General features: G+C 38.0%; 1 protein-coding gene across 1 annotated transcript in view; it reads right to left on the bottom strand.

Annotated features, from left to right (window-relative positions):
* The window catches only part of HACD4 (3-hydroxyacyl-CoA dehydratase 4), a 38,108-nt gene extending 19,909 nt beyond the window's left edge, over positions 1-18,199 (bottom strand). Inside the window, exons 1-3 of the mRNA XM_029919608.1 lie at positions 18,046-18,199; positions 14,860-14,987; positions 479-591 (exon numbers count right to left, since the gene is read on the bottom strand). Of these exons, the coding sequence (XP_029775468.1) occupies positions 479-591; positions 14,860-14,987; positions 18,046-18,172 (368 nt within the window). The 5' untranslated portion in view covers positions 18,173-18,199. The remainder of the gene's footprint in view (positions 1-478; positions 592-14,859; positions 14,988-18,045) is intronic.
* Positions 18,200-18,670: the final 471 nt, after the last annotated feature.

Genomic DNA, 18,670 nt, shown 5'->3' with positions numbered 1-18,670 from the left:
TCAATAAAAAATAAATACAAAATAGATGCATTTTGGAGGTGCATTTTCCCCCAGAGAGATGAGGGCCTATATTTAAAATATTCTGGAACTCACAGAAACCAACTTTGTAAATCTTGACTGGGATGTGATAAAAGTCTTGCTTTGCTTGTTAGAGTTGCACGGACCGGAGCAATCACAAGGAATGCCTTTCATTAGCCAACAGCTGGGAGGTTCATTCCAAACTGGTGTTATGCCAAGTTTTCTGCTGGAAACCTGAATGCACTGATTTGCTCTCATAATACCGCAGTAGGTTTTCATTATCTCTGATATGCCCATTATGGAAAGTGCTAAAAATACATTTCCATATCGAGATAAAATAATTTGCAAAGGGGTTATGTTTTCCTTTCTCATTCACAGTAACCAAACGTAGGCAGCTATTACTGGTTGCATGTATAAAAACAACTTGGCTTTGTTTTAAGAGATGATTTTGCCTCCTTACCTAACCATATCCAATAGGTTCCAAAAGATGAACAAAACACACACCACATATTTCTCTTGGACTTCCTCTTGACTGGTGATCACCACAAAGAGGATGATTATTCTCTCTGTGAGCTAGCAAAGAAACAGCAAAGAATTAGGATCATCTGTTAAGCACGTAGGCAATTTTCTAATTTTAAACACCAGAGTCCCTCTTAAAAGTACACTTTAACCGGACAGAGGTATACTAAACTGTTAACCTCGGAGGGAGTAGGGTTAGAGGTCCATTTCATTTCCTCCTTTTTGCTTTTTGTATTTTGTATTCTCAAAATTATATATAATGAATGAAATGCAAAGAAAACGTGTACTTTATCTGAATCAGGATATGTCTCCTCCTGCAATAAATGCACACGTTTTTATTCACTTTGGCAAGCTTCTATTGGGTGTCCACCATGTATCAGATGCCAAAATCATATATATAGTGAAAGCATGGTCCTTGCGCCAGAGAAAAGCAGTGGTTGGAGAATGTGGGGATGGAATTCTGACACGTGAGAATAATGCTGTCAGTTAGAGTGCTCTATATGGGAGCACAGGTGAGGGAGATCCTGCCTCGGGAGACGATGCAGAGATTTACGAAGACAGACAACGCTTCAGCTGGATCTGGGAGAAGGGACAGGAGTTTGTCAGATAGACTGAACAGGAGAAAGGACATCCTAGGTCAGGGGAGCAGGCTAAGCAACGAGGCAGAGGTGTCAAAATGCAGATGTATTGGGGGAGGTAATGAGAACCCCTGGAGGCTACAATTGGAGGAAGGTGCAGAGAATGGAATAAGAAGAGATAAAATAAAAAATGTGTTGGGGCTGGGTGGTGAAGGGTTTTGAAAAATGGGCCAAGAAATTTCGATTTCATCGAACAGAGAAGCCATCATAGTGGGGTTGTTTTTTTTTTTTTTTGAAGGGGTTGGATGGAGAGGGAAGAGAAGTAATATAATCCTAACCTTTAAAAGCCAGTGGAAAATGAAAAGAATTCAGCATACACATTTTTTTCCAAGTCAGAAAGCATTTTCAAATCATTGAGAATTTACACACTTACGGCTTAGCTCCAATTACTGACCTCAAAAAATACATTCTTCTTTCCCAATCTAAATATAGCGTGACTGCTTACATTATATTAATACCTTGCGTACAGTCTGCATTTTTTTCTTTTTTAAGAGAATATTTTACTTTGCTTTCAATGGTCAAATGAAAATGTACTGGAGATTGAGGAAGCATATTAGTGATTTTAAAAAGGGGTGGATTGCTTTATAATGTTCAACAGCTATTTTTTTTTTTTTTGAGGCAGATCTGGAAGAAAAGAGTGGAATAATCTGTGACTTAGAATCACAGGCTTGTTAATCCTGGAAAATCACCTAGTGCAGAGAAGTCCAAGATTTGCCAATACTGGGCCACATGCTCTATCAGCATGTTTATGACCACAGCACTGAGTCAAGAGGGTCTCTGCTTCGCTAAGGGAATTAGATATGATTCATACCTTAGTCCATCTATAGAATATCTGCATAGCTGTATTTATTTTGTTAGTCTTTCTTTACGATGCCCTAGTTTCTTGATTTAATTTATATTTACAAAATGAAGTACACTTAACTGCAATTCTAATTACCAAATGATCCAAGCTTGCTGTCAATGATACCTGGTAGCCTTCAGATAAAAGATTTTAGGCAAAGATCTTAGAAGCAAACAAGTACTTAGGAACCACCTAATCTTCTGGTTGGTCAGTGCCTGCTAATTAGGAAAATCATCTAATGTTTGATAAAAATCTCAGAGGATATATACACATGAATGCATACATACAAACATATTCTTAGTTATATGGCTTACTAAAGAAAGAAAAGACTTAGATACCTCTTGATAAGATGGATCTGTAGGGTCCACTCTAGATTAGCTCAATCCCACCTTTTTACAAATAAAAAATTGGAGAACCAGAGAATTGACTTGCCCAGTGGCAGATCTGGAAACATAGACACCAAGCTTTTTGGTTTCCAGAGTTATAAGGTATCCATGATGTCAGACTGCCCTTAACTGATGAGCACAGAGGGGAAATCTCCTAAAAACAGAGAATGTTACTGGACAATCGAATTTGCCCAGTTGAGAATCATCACTTGTTACTGATGCAATCCCAATCGCATAGAAATCGGCAGTCAACGTGCCCCAAAATCCCACAACCACACACACATACACGTGGAATATGTGAAGACCCCTCTTATAATGTCAATTAAATTATCTGATGGTTCTTTAACTTGACATTCAATGGCAATACACTGGGAGAATTTAGTTGTAGCTATTCTTAAATTGATAACAGCCAATATTTATTGGTTAATTTGTGTTAGGTTCCAAACCTACACCATATCTCATTTAATCTTCACAATGACTCTAAGAAATAAGTGTTATTATTTTTTCTGTATTTTATAAAAGGCATTGCATTTTACAAAGTGAAAGTGACTTGCCTACAGATCTGGGATAAAAATCTAGACAATGAGACTCTAAATTCCTTGTTCTGAAACAGACATTTTCCCCTTTGTCATTTCATGAGCTATCCTCGTGCCTAATTTCCAGGTTATGGTCTATTCTTTCAAAAAGCCTCTTTTCAAAATCTTTTTTTTTTTATGATTATTTTTGAAAGAGACAGACAGACAGACCACACGTGGGGGAGGGGCATAGAAAGAGGGAGACACAGAATCCAAAGCAGGTTCCAGGCTCTGAGCTGTCAGCACAGAGCCAATGAGAGTCTGGAATTCATTAACTGTGAAATCATGACCTGAGCCAAAGTCAGACACTTAACCAACTGAGCCACCCAGGCACCCCTCAAAAAGCCTTTTTTCAAAAGTTAAACTTAAAACAAGAACCTCCTTGATATTCTAAATCAACACCAAAACACTTCTGAAGAATAGACTCTTTATATGTATTACCTTTATGTGTAATTATTGGGCCAATTATTTGGAGCTTTACACTTGTGAGAACTTCACTTTGTCATTTTAAACAAATTCTAAGAGAACATGAGTAATTACTAATTTTTTTTTTTATGTTTAACAAAGCTCAAACCAGGTAGAATAAAAGGACCATAAAAAAAAAAAAAACAACCACACCTGTAACTTTGGCCAAATGAAACAGTCATAATGTGGTGTACTCAAAAAAGTATGATAATGATAAAATAAAAATACTCTGCATTTTTATATTCTATTTGGGAATCTTAAATTCCAAGTTAAGAAGACTAAAACTAAGTTGTGACTTTATAAATGGCAGCTGGCACTTTCGTTATAAACTATTCCCTCTATAGAGAGAATTTCTAGACTTAAAAGTAGCAGAAAAAGAGAATAAGAGAACAATCACATTTACAATTGCACAAAAATAACAAAACATCTAGGAATAAATGTAACCGAGGAGATAAAGACCTGTATTCCAAAAACTATAAAACACTGATGAAAGAAATTAAAGATGACACACAAATGGGAAGGTATTCCATGCTTACCAATTAGAACCAATATTATTAAAATGTCCACACCACCCAAAGCAATCTACAGATCTAACGCAACCCCTATCACAATGCCAACAATAATTTTCACAGAACTAGAATAACCCTAATTTTTTTTTTAATTTGAGAGAGAGCGTGCGTACATTTGTGGGTCGGGGGGGGGGGAGAGAGAGAGAGAGAGAGAGAGAGAGAGAGAGAAAGAAAGAACCTTAAGCATACTTATCATGAAGCCCCATGTGGGGTTCGATCCCATGACCCTGGGATCATGACCAGCAGAAACCAAGAGTCAGATGCTCAACCAACTGAGCCAACCAGGTGCCCCAATGATCCAAACATTTGTATGGAACCACAAAAGACCTCAAATAAACAAAACAATGTTGAGAAAGAACAAAGATAGAGGTATCATTCTTCTTGATTTTAAGATACATGACAAAGCTGTATTAGTCAAAAACAATATGGTACTGGCACAAACGAGAGATACACAGATCAACAGGAACACACACACACTTCCATGGTCAAATAATCTAAGACAAAGTAGGCAAGAGTACACAGTGGGGAAAAGACTGTCTCTTGAACAAATGGTGCTGGGAAAATGGGACAGCTATGTGCAAAAGAATGAAATTGGACCACTTTTTTTACACCATACACAAAAATAAACTCAAAATGGGTCAAAGATCTAAACGTGAGACTTGAAGCCATAAAAGTCCTTGAAAAAACATTAGTGATAATTTCTTTGACATCAGCTATAGAGACATTTTTCTAGATAGGTCTACTCAGGTAAGAGAAACAAAAGTAAAATTAAACAATTAAGACAACACCAAAATTTAAAAAAACTTTTGCATAGGGAAGGAAATCATCAGCAAAAAGGCAACCTACTCACTGGGTAAAGATATTTGCAAATGATATATCTTATGAGGCATTAATATCCAAAATATATAAAGAACCTATTCAACAACAAAAATACACCAAATAGTCTGATTAAAAACAGGCAGAAGACCCAAATAGACATTTTTCCATAGAAGACATCCAGAAGGCCAACAGACACATAAGAAGATGCTCAATATCCCTAACCTAACCATTAAGGAAGTGCAAATCAAACCCACAAGGAGATATCAATCAGTCAGAATGACTAAAATCAAAAACACAGGAAATACCAAGTATTGGTCAGGCTCTGGAGAAAAAAGAGCATTCATACACTGGGGAATGTTGGTGAAATACCTGTGGTGCAGTCACTATAGACAATAGTATGGAGGCTCCTTAAAAATTCAAGAGAAATATCATTATGACCCAGTAATTCCACTAATGGATATTTACCCAAAGGAAATGAAAACACTAATTCAAAAAGATAGACACACCCCTATGTTTACAGTAGTATTATTTGCAACAGCAAAGGTATGGAAGCAACTCAAGTGTCCATCCACAGATTAGGACAAAGAAGAGGAGGTGTGCATGCGTGTGTGTGTATATGCACACACATATACAATGGAATATTACTCAGCCATTAAAAAGTATGAAATCTTGCCATTTGCAACAACAGAGATGGACCCAGAAGATACAACGTTAAGTGAAATAAGTCAGAGAAAGAAAGACAAATACCATATAATTTCACTCATGTGTGGAATTTAAGAAACAAATGAACAAAGAAAAAAAGAAACAAAAACACAGACTGGAATACAGAGAACAAACCGGTGGTTGCAAGAGGGGAGGGGAGTGGGGTGATGATTGAAAAAGATGAAGGGGATTAAGAGAACACTTACAGTGATGAACACTGAGTAATGTATAGAACTGTTGAATCATACTACACACCTGAAATATAACACTATATGTTAATTATACTTCATTTAAAAAAGAAATAAGAATTAGTTTTAGCCTCAAAGGCTACTGTTTTACTAAAATAATAACCCAAACTATTTCAATTCTATGAATTTCTGCCAAGAACCTTAGAAGCAGATCTTTAACATGTTCAAAACCATCAATTACTCTCTTCTGTAAGATACAAGCATTGACATAATTTTATTTATATTTATTTTTTTGTTTATTCATCATTCATCATACTTATTGAGTGCACTGCTCTGGGTCCTGGGAAATGTGGCCACGATCAAGACCAAGGTCCAGGCCTCAGGGTATTTATTTCCTACTTGGTGAGATATAGAGTAAGCACATTTAGAAGAGTTGAGAGTTCAAGACAAAGAGCCTAAATCCAAATTTTCACTTCACCACCCACCATTTACATGGCCTTCAGTCATTTAACATTTGTGTTAAGTAATTACACTGGAAATAATTATTAGTATTAACGGTAAATATTATTTAGAATAGGGTTGTAAAGATTAGTTAATGCGCATGGACTTAGAAAACGATTTGGCACATAAAATTTTATTATTTATGTATTTATTAATAAAATATAATGTAGTGATTAGTACATTAAGACTATCAGTAAAGGAGCCTCTGAATGGCTCAGTCAGTTAAGCGTCCAACTCTTAACTTTGGCTCAGGTCATGATCTCACAGTTTGTGGAATCGAGCCCCATGTTGGGCTGTGTGCTGACAGAGCCTGTTTGGGATTCTCTCTCTGTCTCTCCATCCCTCAAATAAATAAACTTTTTAAAAAAGACTATCAGTGAATAAAAAAGGCTAATCATAGCATCTTTAAAATTATACTATAAATATAGTTTTATAATGATCACCCTGAAGAACTCCAAGGATCAAATGCAAAAAAAAAAAAAAAAAAAAAAAAGAACAGAAAAAAAAGGATAATCTAAAATCCTACCTAGAGAGTGAATTGTGTCACTGATCCCCAGGAGGCTATAACATGGAGAAGGTCAGTGTGACACGGTATCCAGTACAGTTTTATCTCTAATAATGTAAACCTATTTTCAACTGAAAACTGGAAAGAAAATCTCTATGATTTCATGGAAAACCACATTATTTAATCCAGCAAAGCAAAGACGTACCTGCTGCACAGCTAAAAAGAAATCAGGATGCAGCTTGGCCATCTTCCTAAAATGGTTTACGTTAAGACACTCTGTTGGCAATCCCTTCAAGTTTTTTCTCAGAATCTAAGACTGTGTGCAATCCTTGGAGGGATTTTGATGATCAGACGCTTGCTTGCCCGTATCAGGAACAGATGATATTACTAAATATAACAATGGTTTTTGCAATTTAGGTTCACAAATAGAAGTTTTGTAGGCATAGAAATTTTGGAGTAGTAATTCCTACTGTTTTGATTTGTAGATTTTTAACGTTTTGTAAAATTAATACGTGTGCAGCAGTATTAATTGCAATGCAAAGGAAGAATGCAGAATTTAGCCTTTTTAATTTGATTCTATATGAAGTCTTCTAATTGCAAGCATTTCTCAAAAGGTGAAGGAGAAAATTGGGTTACTGTGAGCGTTTCCTAAAGGGACATCAGTCTAAAGTCCTGACACAAAGGTTAGTTTTGTGAAGACATTTCCCTCTCCTGGAGTAGAGACATCCAGGAGTATCCATAAAAACCTCTTTCTCAGGCTTCTGCAAAAAGTCAGAACAAAGTTCTTCAAAATCAATATTTATGTTTCCACACTATAAAAATCAAGCTATTGTGATTACCTCTGTTGAAACAAATTAATTTCTAAGTCAACTTAAAAAATTTTGTTTTACCAAGCTAAACATGGGGGCTCTTCTGGGAGGAAGGGGTTGGAGAGGAGAGGGGCCTAGTTTTCACTTATATTAGCATGTGTTAAAATAGTTCTGTGTTTCTTTTGGACCTCTTTTACTTTCTGATTTTATAAACTAAAAATCCTATTTATATATTTTATATATTATATATTTATTATAAAATAAAAAGTTTACTATATTTCTCTATAGAACTTTTTTTAATGTTTGTTTTTGAGAGAGAGAGAGAAACAGAGCATGAGCAGGGTAGGGGCAGAGAGACACAGACTCTGACACAGGCTCCAGGTTCCAAGCTGTCAGCACGGAGCTCGATGTGGGACTCAAACTAAAAAACTGTGAGATCATGCCTGAGCCGAGGTTAGACACTCAACTGACTGAGCCACCCTAATTTTAAGTGACATGTAATTATTTCCAAAAAGGATGTCTATAATCAATGATTTATGTTACAGTTTTCCTTTTACCTCTAAAGTATATTTTTAATATATAAAATTTATTACTGTTTATTGTATTTAATGCACATTGTGTATTCTGAAAATACATACAAAATTTTATTGTGTTAAATTATTTTAGTCTTACTATAAATGGGTTTCCTCCCTTTTTGCAACTGTGTGTAATTCTTAATGGCTTTTAGAAATTCATAATGGCTTTTCCCTATCAAAATAAATATGTGTGTATACAACATCTAGAAATGCCCAGAACACAAACCCACCTTCTATATACACACCACCACCGTTTGATACATGGTTGAATTAGTTAAACTTTCCTGTTGCTTTTTGAAATTACTTATCTTGAGATTTTGGAAGACCAGTTTCCAAAGAGACAATTCAGTCATGACTTAGCCTCACAAAGGTAATGGCAAAGTGATGTCACAAACTGGTGGACGTGTTTTTCAGCCCACTGATAGCAGCTGCACACCATGCATTTTATGTGCAATCAGCTATGATTACTGTGTAAAGCAGCTTAGCCACATTCTTAACTACAGTTTCTTCATTTACAAATGGGGAAACAGGAAAACCAAGAATGATTACACAACCTTAGAGTTTTGTTTGGTTATTTTAAAGCAGGGGCCTCCAGAGTCATCTCATAATGAGGGAATTCTTCTAATTGTCTGCATAGCTGAAATAAAGGAAGGGGGTAGAAAATGATGATATGGGTTTTCAAAGCTTTTTCCAACACCAGATCCATTCTGAAAACTACAGAAAAGATAGTAAATGAATAACACAAACAGAGGACAGATAAAATCTGCAAGGGATAAAAAGAGGAATGCAAACAGTCACAACAAAAATTAATAGTAGCCCAGGATAAAAATGGTAGCTGTCTTCCGTAATGCGTTGAATCCCTCACTTGTCATCCCTCCCAACAAGAAAAGACTTAAAAATTATTTGAGCCCCATGAACAGTAGACACTGCAAACTCACTCTGAATAAAAAGATTCAATGTAGATTTGCCATTTTTTAAATAATTTTTTTAAATGTTTATTTATTTTTGAGAGAGAGACAGAGAGTGAGCAGGGGAAAGGCAGAGAGGGGGGAGACACAGAATCTGAAGCAGGCCCTAAGCTCTGAGCTGTCAGCACAGAGCAGGACGCAGGGCTTGAACTCACAAACTGCGAGTTCATGACCTGAGATGAAGTCGGACGCTTATTAACCAACTGAGCCACCCAAGCGCCCCACCATTATTATTTTTTTTAATTACCAAACCAGGATATAGTTTGATTACAGTGACCATAGTTCTATAATTAGATCACATTAGATTAATATTGATTAAAATCACATTTAAATATTCTGGAATTTCTGGAACTCCAAGAAATCATATTTCTGAGTTGCATAATAACTTCTACGACTAAGCAAGCCTCCATAATTTTGGAAATCTTAAAAAATGGTGCACACATGAAACGATGCTCAACATCACTCAACATCAGGGAAACACAAATCAAAACCACACTGAGATACCACCTCATGCCAGTCAGAGTGGCTAAAATGAACAAATCAAAGACTGTACATGCTGGCGAGGGTGTGGAGAGACGGGCACCCTCCTACACTGTTGGTGGGAATGTAAACTGGTGCAGCCGCTCTGGAAAACAATGTGGAGGTTCCTCAAAAAATTAATAGAACTCCCCTTTGACCCAGCAATAGCACTGGTAGGGATTTACCCAAGAGATACAGAAATGCTGATGCATAGGAGCACATGTACCCCAATGTTCATAGCAGCAATGTCAACAATAGCCAAAACATGGAAAGAGCCTAAATGTCCATCACTTGATGAGTGGATCAAGAAGATGTGGTATATATACACAATGGAGTACTACATGGCAATGAGAAAGAATGAAATATGGCCATTTGTAGGAAAGTGGATGGACCTCGAGGGTGTCATGCTAAGCGAAATAAGTCAGGCAGAGAAGGACCGATACCATATGTTTGCACTCATAGGTCTAACAGAGAACAAGAGAAACCAAATGGAGGACCAGGGGGAGGGGAAGAGGGAAAGAGTTGGGGAGAGAGAGGGATGCAAAACTTGAGAGACTATTGAATGCTGAAAATGAACTGAGGGTTGAAGGGGAAGGGGGAGGGGGGAAAAGAGGTGGTGGTGATGGAGGAGGGCACTTGTGGGGAAGAGCACTGGGTGTTGTATGGAAACCAATTTGACAATAAACCATTTAAAAAAAATGATGCACATTTTCTAGGCACAGTTAAGGTACTCTATTTTCTTTCTTCCAAGTCTACCTATGCCATTTCTCACTCGCATTACATTGTCAACAACTAAAATAACACTCTTCATTTTGAAAGTGCTGTTTTACCATGAAACTAATATTAACCAATTTAGCCTAAGAAAGTAAAAAGTCGAAAAAAAATGTAAACCAAAGAACACCAAAAGAAAGTATACCAAAAGAAAATATGACTTAGACTTTCAATGAATATGGTCATACTCCAGGAAAAATAATTCCATGTGATAGACTACGACTTGCATTTAACCTAGGTGGTTAATTCTCTTCTGTAAAATCAGCATGATGGGATGCTGGAACTAGGAGCATTGTGTTCGTTAACATGTAATAGATATCAATAACTCTTGTTCCCAAATATGCTTCTTCTGGGACAGATATGTATTCCTTTTTATTTTATAAGGAAATACATTTAAGCGAAGTCCATCTAGGTCTTGGCTAGCTGATTGCTCTGTTATTAGGAGGTCAGACGCTAAATATTACCCTGGCTTTTATTTTACTTTTATTTCAATGTAATTCATCTTAATACTATTTCTCTACTTTTATTTAATAAGTAAAATTTAAAATCTACCATGAACTTATAATGCTGAGTTCTTAACCTCTTTAGGATTAGAGTCCTATTTCTATCTTTTAAACTTACATGGTATTTTAAACAAATTTTAAGACAAGAATCTAAGCCACTCTATTCAATAAAAATTTAAGGTGTATGGTTATGTCCTAAACACTGCGCTGGGTGCTGGCAATACAATCAGATTCTGACAGATTACTTTCACGATGCAAATTTGTCAAACTGAGTTATTTCCATTTTCCCAATTTATTTTGAAAATGAGGTTTTCCTGTCGATTTACCTTTATTCTGTAAATTTTTTTCTGTAGATTTTAAATACATGTTCATATAGGCACCTAACCTTTCTCTTTTCATTTTGAAGATACCCCCCCCCCTTTTTTATCCCTCTCTGAGAGAATCTCCTACACTGAATCTCCACCCATGAATTTCTCATCTTCCCTTCCACCTGCCTTTAAGAAGGAACATGGCCATCTAGGGCTAAAGACATGGTAGAGGAAACAAAAATTAGCTAAACTAATGGCAAAAGCTTCTAGATAGTGTATTCTAACTAAGTGCTAAGAACTGATCTCACCTGTTTTTTCTGTTACTCCAAGAGATACAAATTACTTTCACATAACTTGAGAAAATGAGGTTCAGAACAATTTCTATGTTTTTTTATTGTTTGTTTATTTTTGAGAGAGACAGCGAGACAGAGTGCAAGCGAGGGAGGGGCAGAAAGGAGGAGACATGGAATCTGAAACAGGCTCCACGCTCTGAGCTGTCAGCATAGAGCCCAACACAGGGCTTGAACTCACAAGCTGTGAGATCATGACCTTAGCTCAAGTTGGAGACTTAACTGACAAAGCTACCCAGGCTCTGGGTACAATTCTACGTTTAAATTCATACAACTAGTTTATAGTCCTGAAACTACTATTAACTGTTAATTAACTATATAGTTAACTAGTTAGAAGTTAAGTAAAAACTTGAAATAAAAAAAATAAATCCATACAACTAGTAAGAGCTAGAACTGGGACTTGAATCTAGGCCCGTAGGATTCCCAAGTCTATGATTAGAGGCTGTACTAGATAAGCGTGAATCTCTCCTTTCCATTTGTATTTAGTAAAAGTGGCAGAAAGAACAAGAACTGGCTGAGTATTCTATTCTTTGGATACGAACGAAGGACACTTTTTATTTTTTGTCTCTTTGAATCATTTATGCTTTGCCAGATACTTTGTGTGGTGTCTTTTTCAACAGCTCAATAACTGTGGACATGGTCCCACACTGACAGGCAGAAGAGCCAGCTGTCAACCCAAGTCTGAAGGACTCCAGTCCTAGGATTCTCCTCTGTCCTACACTGCCCAGGGTGGTGGCACAGTGAGAATGGGGAGTGGCTGGGAAATCCGTCCCTAAGAGGGGATCATCACTAACGTGTCACACAGACCAGCAGTGTCATTGCCCTGAAGGCTTCCAACTGGCTCATCTAACTGCATAGTGTCTTAGAATGAGGTCATTTTTTTCCCAACAGAACTCATATTAGTGACTTGGGTTGCAAGTTTGCAGGGGTTTGCTTTTTAACTGCTCGCTTTAAGTCAAGGGAAGCTGAAACAGTACAAAGTATAAAACAGATTCTGTAAGACTGATAATGTGATTAAAACCTCCCTGCAGAACCATGCTCATGGATTGGAAGAATTAGTATCATTAAAATGTCCCTACTACCCAAAGCAAAGTACAGAGTCAGTGCAAACCCTATGAAACTACCACGAGCGTCTTCACAAAATGAGAAATAGTAATCTTAAAATTTGTAGGGCACCACTAAAGACCTCGAATAGACCAAAGAGTCTTGAGAAAGAATAATATGGTGGAGGTATTACAATCTCAGATTTCAAGATACACAACAAAGCCTGAGTAACAGTACTGTACTGGCACCAAAACAGACACACAGATCCGTGGAACAGAATAGAGAGCTTAGAAATAAACCCATGAATATACGGTCAATTAATCTTCAACAAAGGAGGCAAGAATATCCAATGGGGAAATGACAGTGTCTTCAAAAATGGTGCTGAGAGAATGAGACAGCTGCATGCAAAAGAATGAAACTGGATCTCTTTCCTACACCGTACACAAAAACAGACTCAAAATGGATCAAAGACCTAAATGTGAGACCTGAAACCATGGAACATCCTAAGGAAAACATAGGCAGTTATCTCGTAGACATGACCCTTAGCAACATATTTATGCATATGTCTCTCCAGGCAAGGAAAACAGAAGCAAAATTAAACTATTGGGTCTACACCAAAATAAAAAGGTTTTGCACAGTTAATGAAACCATCAACAAAACAAAAAGGCAGCCTAGTGAATGGGAAAAGATATTTGAACATGAAATATTTGATGAGAGGTTAATAACCAAAATGTATGAAGAACTTATACAACACCAAAAAACAAAACAAAAACAAAAACAAAAACCAACAATCCTCTAATCCAATTTAAAAATGGGAGGAAGACCTGAATAGACATTTTCCTAAAGAAAACATAAGAGATGGCCTACAGACACATGAAAAGATGCTCAACATCACTTACCATCAAGGAAATGCAAATCAAAACCACAATGAGCTATCACCTCACACCTGGCAGAATGGCTAGAGTCAAAGAGACAAGAAATAACAAGTGTTGGCAAGGATGTGGAGAAAGAGTAACTCCTGCTGGGAATATAAATTAATGGAGCCATGAGGGAAAACAGTATGGAGGTTACTTAAAAAATTAAAACTCGAGATACTATACAATTCAGTAACCCCACTACTGGGTATTTATCCAAAGAAAACAAAAGCACTAATGGAAAACATACATGCACCCCTATGTTTACTGCAGCATTATTTACAATACCCAAGATATAGAAACAGTCCAAGTGTCGATCCATAGAAGAATGGATAAAGAAGATGTGGTATATGGGAATGCCAATGGGTGCAGCCACTCTGGAAAACAGTATGGAGGTTCCTCAAAAAATTAAAAATAGAACTACCTTACAACCCAGCAACTGCAGTACTAGGTATTTATCCAAGGGATACAGGTGTGCTTTTCGAAGGGGCACATGCCCCCCAGTGCTTATAACAGCACTATGGACAATAGGCAAAGTATGGAAAGAGTCCAAATGTCCGTTGATGCATTGATGGATGAATGGATAAAGAAGATGTGGAGTATTACTGGACAATCAAAAAGAGTGAAATCTTGCCATTTGCAACTATAAGGATGGACTGGAGGGTATTATGCTAAGAAAAATTAGAGAAAGACAAATATATGACTTCACTCATACGAGGACTTTAAGATACAAAACAGATGAACATAAGGGAAGGGAAGCAAAAATAATATAAAAACAGGAAGGGGGACAAAATGTAAGAGACTCTTAAATATGGAGAACAAACAGAGGGTTACTGGAGGGGTTGTGGGAGGGGGGATAGACTAAATGGATAAGGGGCATTAAGGAAATCTACTCCTGAAATCATTGTTGCACTATATGCTAACTTGGATGTAAATTAAAAAAATAAATTAAATTAAAAATAATTTTAAAAAAGAAGATATGGTACACCACACACACACACACACACACACACACACACACGAATAGTACTCAGCAATGAAAAAGAATGAGATCTTGTCATTTCCAAGAACATGGATGGAGCTACTGGGTATTATTCTAAGTGAAGTCAGAGAGAGAAAGACAATACCATATAATTTGACTTACATACGGTACCTAAAAAACAAATGACTAACCAAAAAAAAAAAAACCCAAAAACAAAAACTCCAAAACAGACTGTGAAATACAGATAGCTGGCTGGGGGATGGGTGAAATAAATAAAGGAGATTAAGAGGTTCAAACTTTCAGTTATAAAATAAGTCACAGGAATGAAAAGTACAGCATACAGATTATAGTCAATAATATTGTTAAGAAATAAATAAAACTACCACTGACCTGCAGAAACCTAGGAAGGAGACGGCTTGGTTCAATGCCAACATATATGTGCAGCAATTCCAAGAGGGAAAGGGACTGGCAAAGACGCATCACAAGACCAATAGCATAAAAAGTGTCAACCATGGAATCTGTCAGGGAATTAGACACAGATACAGGGGTTAAAACTAGGTCACAACTCAAATCTAGGTAGCACTTTGAAATAAAATCATTGTACATGTGAGAAATTTCCTAAACAGCTACTAAATTATTAAGAATACTATGCAACCAGGGTGCCTGGGTGGCTCAGTTGCTTGAGCACCAACTCTTGATTTTGGCACAGGTTATGATCCCGGGATTGTGGGATTAAGTCCCGCATCGGGCTTTGCACTGAGCATGTAGCCTGCTGAACTCTGTCTCTCTTCAGGCGCCCAGGTGGCTCAGTCGTTTGAGGGTCAGACTTTGGCTCAGGTCATGATCTCGAGGTTGTGGTTCGAGCCCTGCCTCGGGCTCTGTGCTGACAGCTCAGAGCCTGGAGCCTGCTTCAGATTCTATCTCCCTCCCTCTCTCTCTCTCTCTGCCCCTCCCTTGCTCAACCATGCTTGCTCTCTTTCAAAAAATGAATTAAAAATTTAAAAAAAGATACACACACACACTCTCTCTAAAATACTACTATGCAACCAAAGAAAGCACTTCATATCATAATCCATCTTAATTGCTCCTCTTCCAAAAAATAAGTAAAAATTTGAAAAAGAAGGCCCATGGCCAAAGCTATAGTATTTATTCCCTACATTGTAAAAACAATTCCTGCATAAAAGCAACCTGGTAGAATCTAGACTACATCAAATGTGAACAAGTTGAGGGTAAGGTTGTTAAAGAAACTGGCATGCTCACAATTTTTCCAAGGACAAGAAAATGACAAAGATGAGAAAAATATTTCAAAGAAGCTTTATGAGAAGGACATTAATAATGATGTGATATTAAATAACATCTTACGCAAATCTAGCATTTGCATCCTATACATACTTGGTTAGTGCTTTCTGGATCTTTGTCAGAGCTTGGTTGGGCCTCTGGTGGGGAGTTTGGGAGTTTTGTTGAGAGCCCATGCCGCATTTGGAGAGAACTGAAAAAAGAGGGAAACAACGCTTCCTCTAAATAGGATAAACCTGTTGGCTTAAATTTTAAAACAAAATCCCACTTGGGGCGCCTGGGTGGCTCAGTTGGTTGAGTGTCTAACTTCAGCTCAGGTCATGATCTCACAATTTGTGCGTTCGAGCTCTGCATCAGGTTCTGTGCTGACAACTCAGAGCCTGGAGCTTGATTCGGATTCTGTGTCTCCCTGTCTCTCTGCCCCTCCCCTGCTCACACTCTGTATCTCTCTCTCTAAAGTATAAAAATAAACATTAAAAAAATTTTTAAATAAAATCCCACCACGTTAAGAAACATCTAGGGAGGACTTTTGTCTTTACTGAGCCGTGATCACTCACATGATGGTAAACCCTAGCGAGCACTAAGGGTTTCCCAACAGCCCGTGAGGTGAGCACTATTATCATCACCACCCCCACTTCACAGATGATTCCCGAGGCAGACCGGCCCATCTCACACTGCCCTGCACTGGCTAGGACACAGCATTATCCGTTCCACAGCTCGGGCACAGGAAAGGTAGCAGGTGTTACTATTAAGGTACTTACTATAATTTGTACACTGGCTCAGGAAGGGTACTGAACCCCCGAGTGGGTGTTTTCAGTCTGCTTTCCATATGAATGGTTGTGTTTCTTTAATAAGTGGCTTCTATAATTATAGCAGCAGGATAATAATTAAGAAATAAACACACTGCTGACTAAGGCAGTTTTGCCCACTGGAAAGGCCAAGCAGGATAAGAAAGAGTTCAGTGCTTAGGACTCTTGTTGGGAATGACTTGTAATTTGCCCACAAAGCCCCAGCTAACTTCCAAGGCCACGAGGTGTTGATTTTTTTCCTATACACATACAAGAAGTTTTCACACAGCTTGGGTTTCCTCTGCTTGAAGACTCCCGGCATTTATAGATGAAAATCAAGCCTTTAGGTTGTATCTTTGGAGGCCGCTGAAGGCAAGACTTTACAGATTTGCAGCAAGAAAAAGTGATATGAAATAGCTTTTGGTCCCTCAAAATTAAACTTCCTTATGATACACAAATCCGAATTGATGAGCACAGCATGACTTTTCCCGGGTACGTTATAGATGTTTGTTTTTAGCTGAATCCAGCAGTTGCTCAAACTGTCAAGTCACTCCACAGTTGTACACTGTGATGACACTTACCCATGCGGGGATGGAGCGTGAGAAGAATGTTATTTTGACAGTCACTTAGTGATTCATTTCTTAAAAACTGACATGCTAGTTAAAATCTTTACTCTTTAGAAAACCGGAGGAAACTTGCGACTGAAACCATTACCACCAACTCCCATATAGATGGGGCGTCCTCTGTAAGCTGTGTCATTTATTTAGGGACACATTACTCCTAAAAGGAGACCAAAGAGAACCCTGGGGACTGTAAAGTTTGTCTTTCACTTATTAGTAGTCTCCAGTTACCTGAAACCTGGGGATTATGAAAAACAAGGGGAAGGGGTGCCTGGGTGGCTCAGTTGGTTAAGCCTCCAACTTCAGCTCAGGTCATGATCTCACCTGTCATGAGTTTGAGTCCCACGTCAGCCCTGTGCTGACGGCTCAGAGCCTGGAACCTGCTTCAGATTCTGTGTCTCCCTCTCTCTCTGACCCTCCCAGCTCATACTGTCTCTCTCTCTCTCAAAAATAAACATTAAAAAATAATAATTTAAAAAGGGAAGAATTTGGTTAATTCCGTATTTCCCTCCACACAATGTTATACCAGAATTTATAGATTTCCTCAAACCCCTTCAAATCTGCTAAGGTTTGCTGCAGAACCAAAAAGGGAGAGTGAAATGGCACACCCCAATGGCATGTCTGTGTTTTTAGGGCAAATTGCCTAGTCAGAGGGAAGCCAAATCCCTTTCCCTCATCTTACCTGCCCCCTTCTCCAGAAAAGGCTTTGGTCTCTGCAATAGGAAGCAAGGTTACTGAAAAATATGGTTACTAAATTTTAGAGCAGTGAACGGTATTAGGTGAAGTTCGCAGAAGTTAAAACATTAATATAAGCAGGACTGGGTGAAAACAAAGATTCAAAGTTAAAAACCCAAAACTGTTTGGAGTTTTACCTTCTCCAAATGAAAAGAATCGGACTGTCATATTGGCAAATATCCATGAGTGGCCACAGAACTGGATGAGGTAGTAGATGAAAAGATAGGTGTTCTTTCTATACCTACAGACACAGGAAAATACCATTAAACACTGCCTTCATAATCCTCTTAGCATTACACACACACATCTTGTCACTAGCCCATTGGCCCACGTGAGCAGGAGAAAACTATCCCAGAGCAGTCTTTAATTTGGGTGCCTCTGTAATGCGTGGCAGATTTTGAAACGACCCACAGCACACACTATCTGCTAACAGGAGTATCTTCGGTTTGCTTAAAGCCAGATATGGTTCTATTTCAAAATTCACTTTCAGCTTTGAGGAAGTTCTAACCCTGCTCTCACGAAGGGATAAAAGGAAGCTTGCAAAGATGGCTGAGAATTGGAAGGAGAAAAAAATAAAAAGGCTGGTGAGGGCTTGATGTGTCCGATGTGTCTACTGTAGCTGAGGCTGCTCCCTGCAAAACCTGAGATGACTGCTTTCCAGTTACCAGAGGGGCGTGGCGATGGTGGCATTTCCAAAGGGCGATACTTCAGGAGTTGGTCATACCCGACTTTTGAATGGATTGTGTGATGTGGGGGGGAGGG

The sequence above is a fragment of the Suricata suricatta genome, chromosome 13, assembly GCF_006229205.1.
Source record: "Suricata suricatta isolate VVHF042 chromosome 13, meerkat_22Aug2017_6uvM2_HiC, whole genome shotgun sequence".
In the NCBI taxonomy this organism is placed as follows: Eukaryota; Metazoa; Chordata; class Mammalia; order Carnivora; family Herpestidae; genus Suricata; species Suricata suricatta.
The sequence above is the reverse complement of the archived record's forward strand: the minus strand, read 5'-3'. Positions and strand labels throughout refer to the sequence as shown.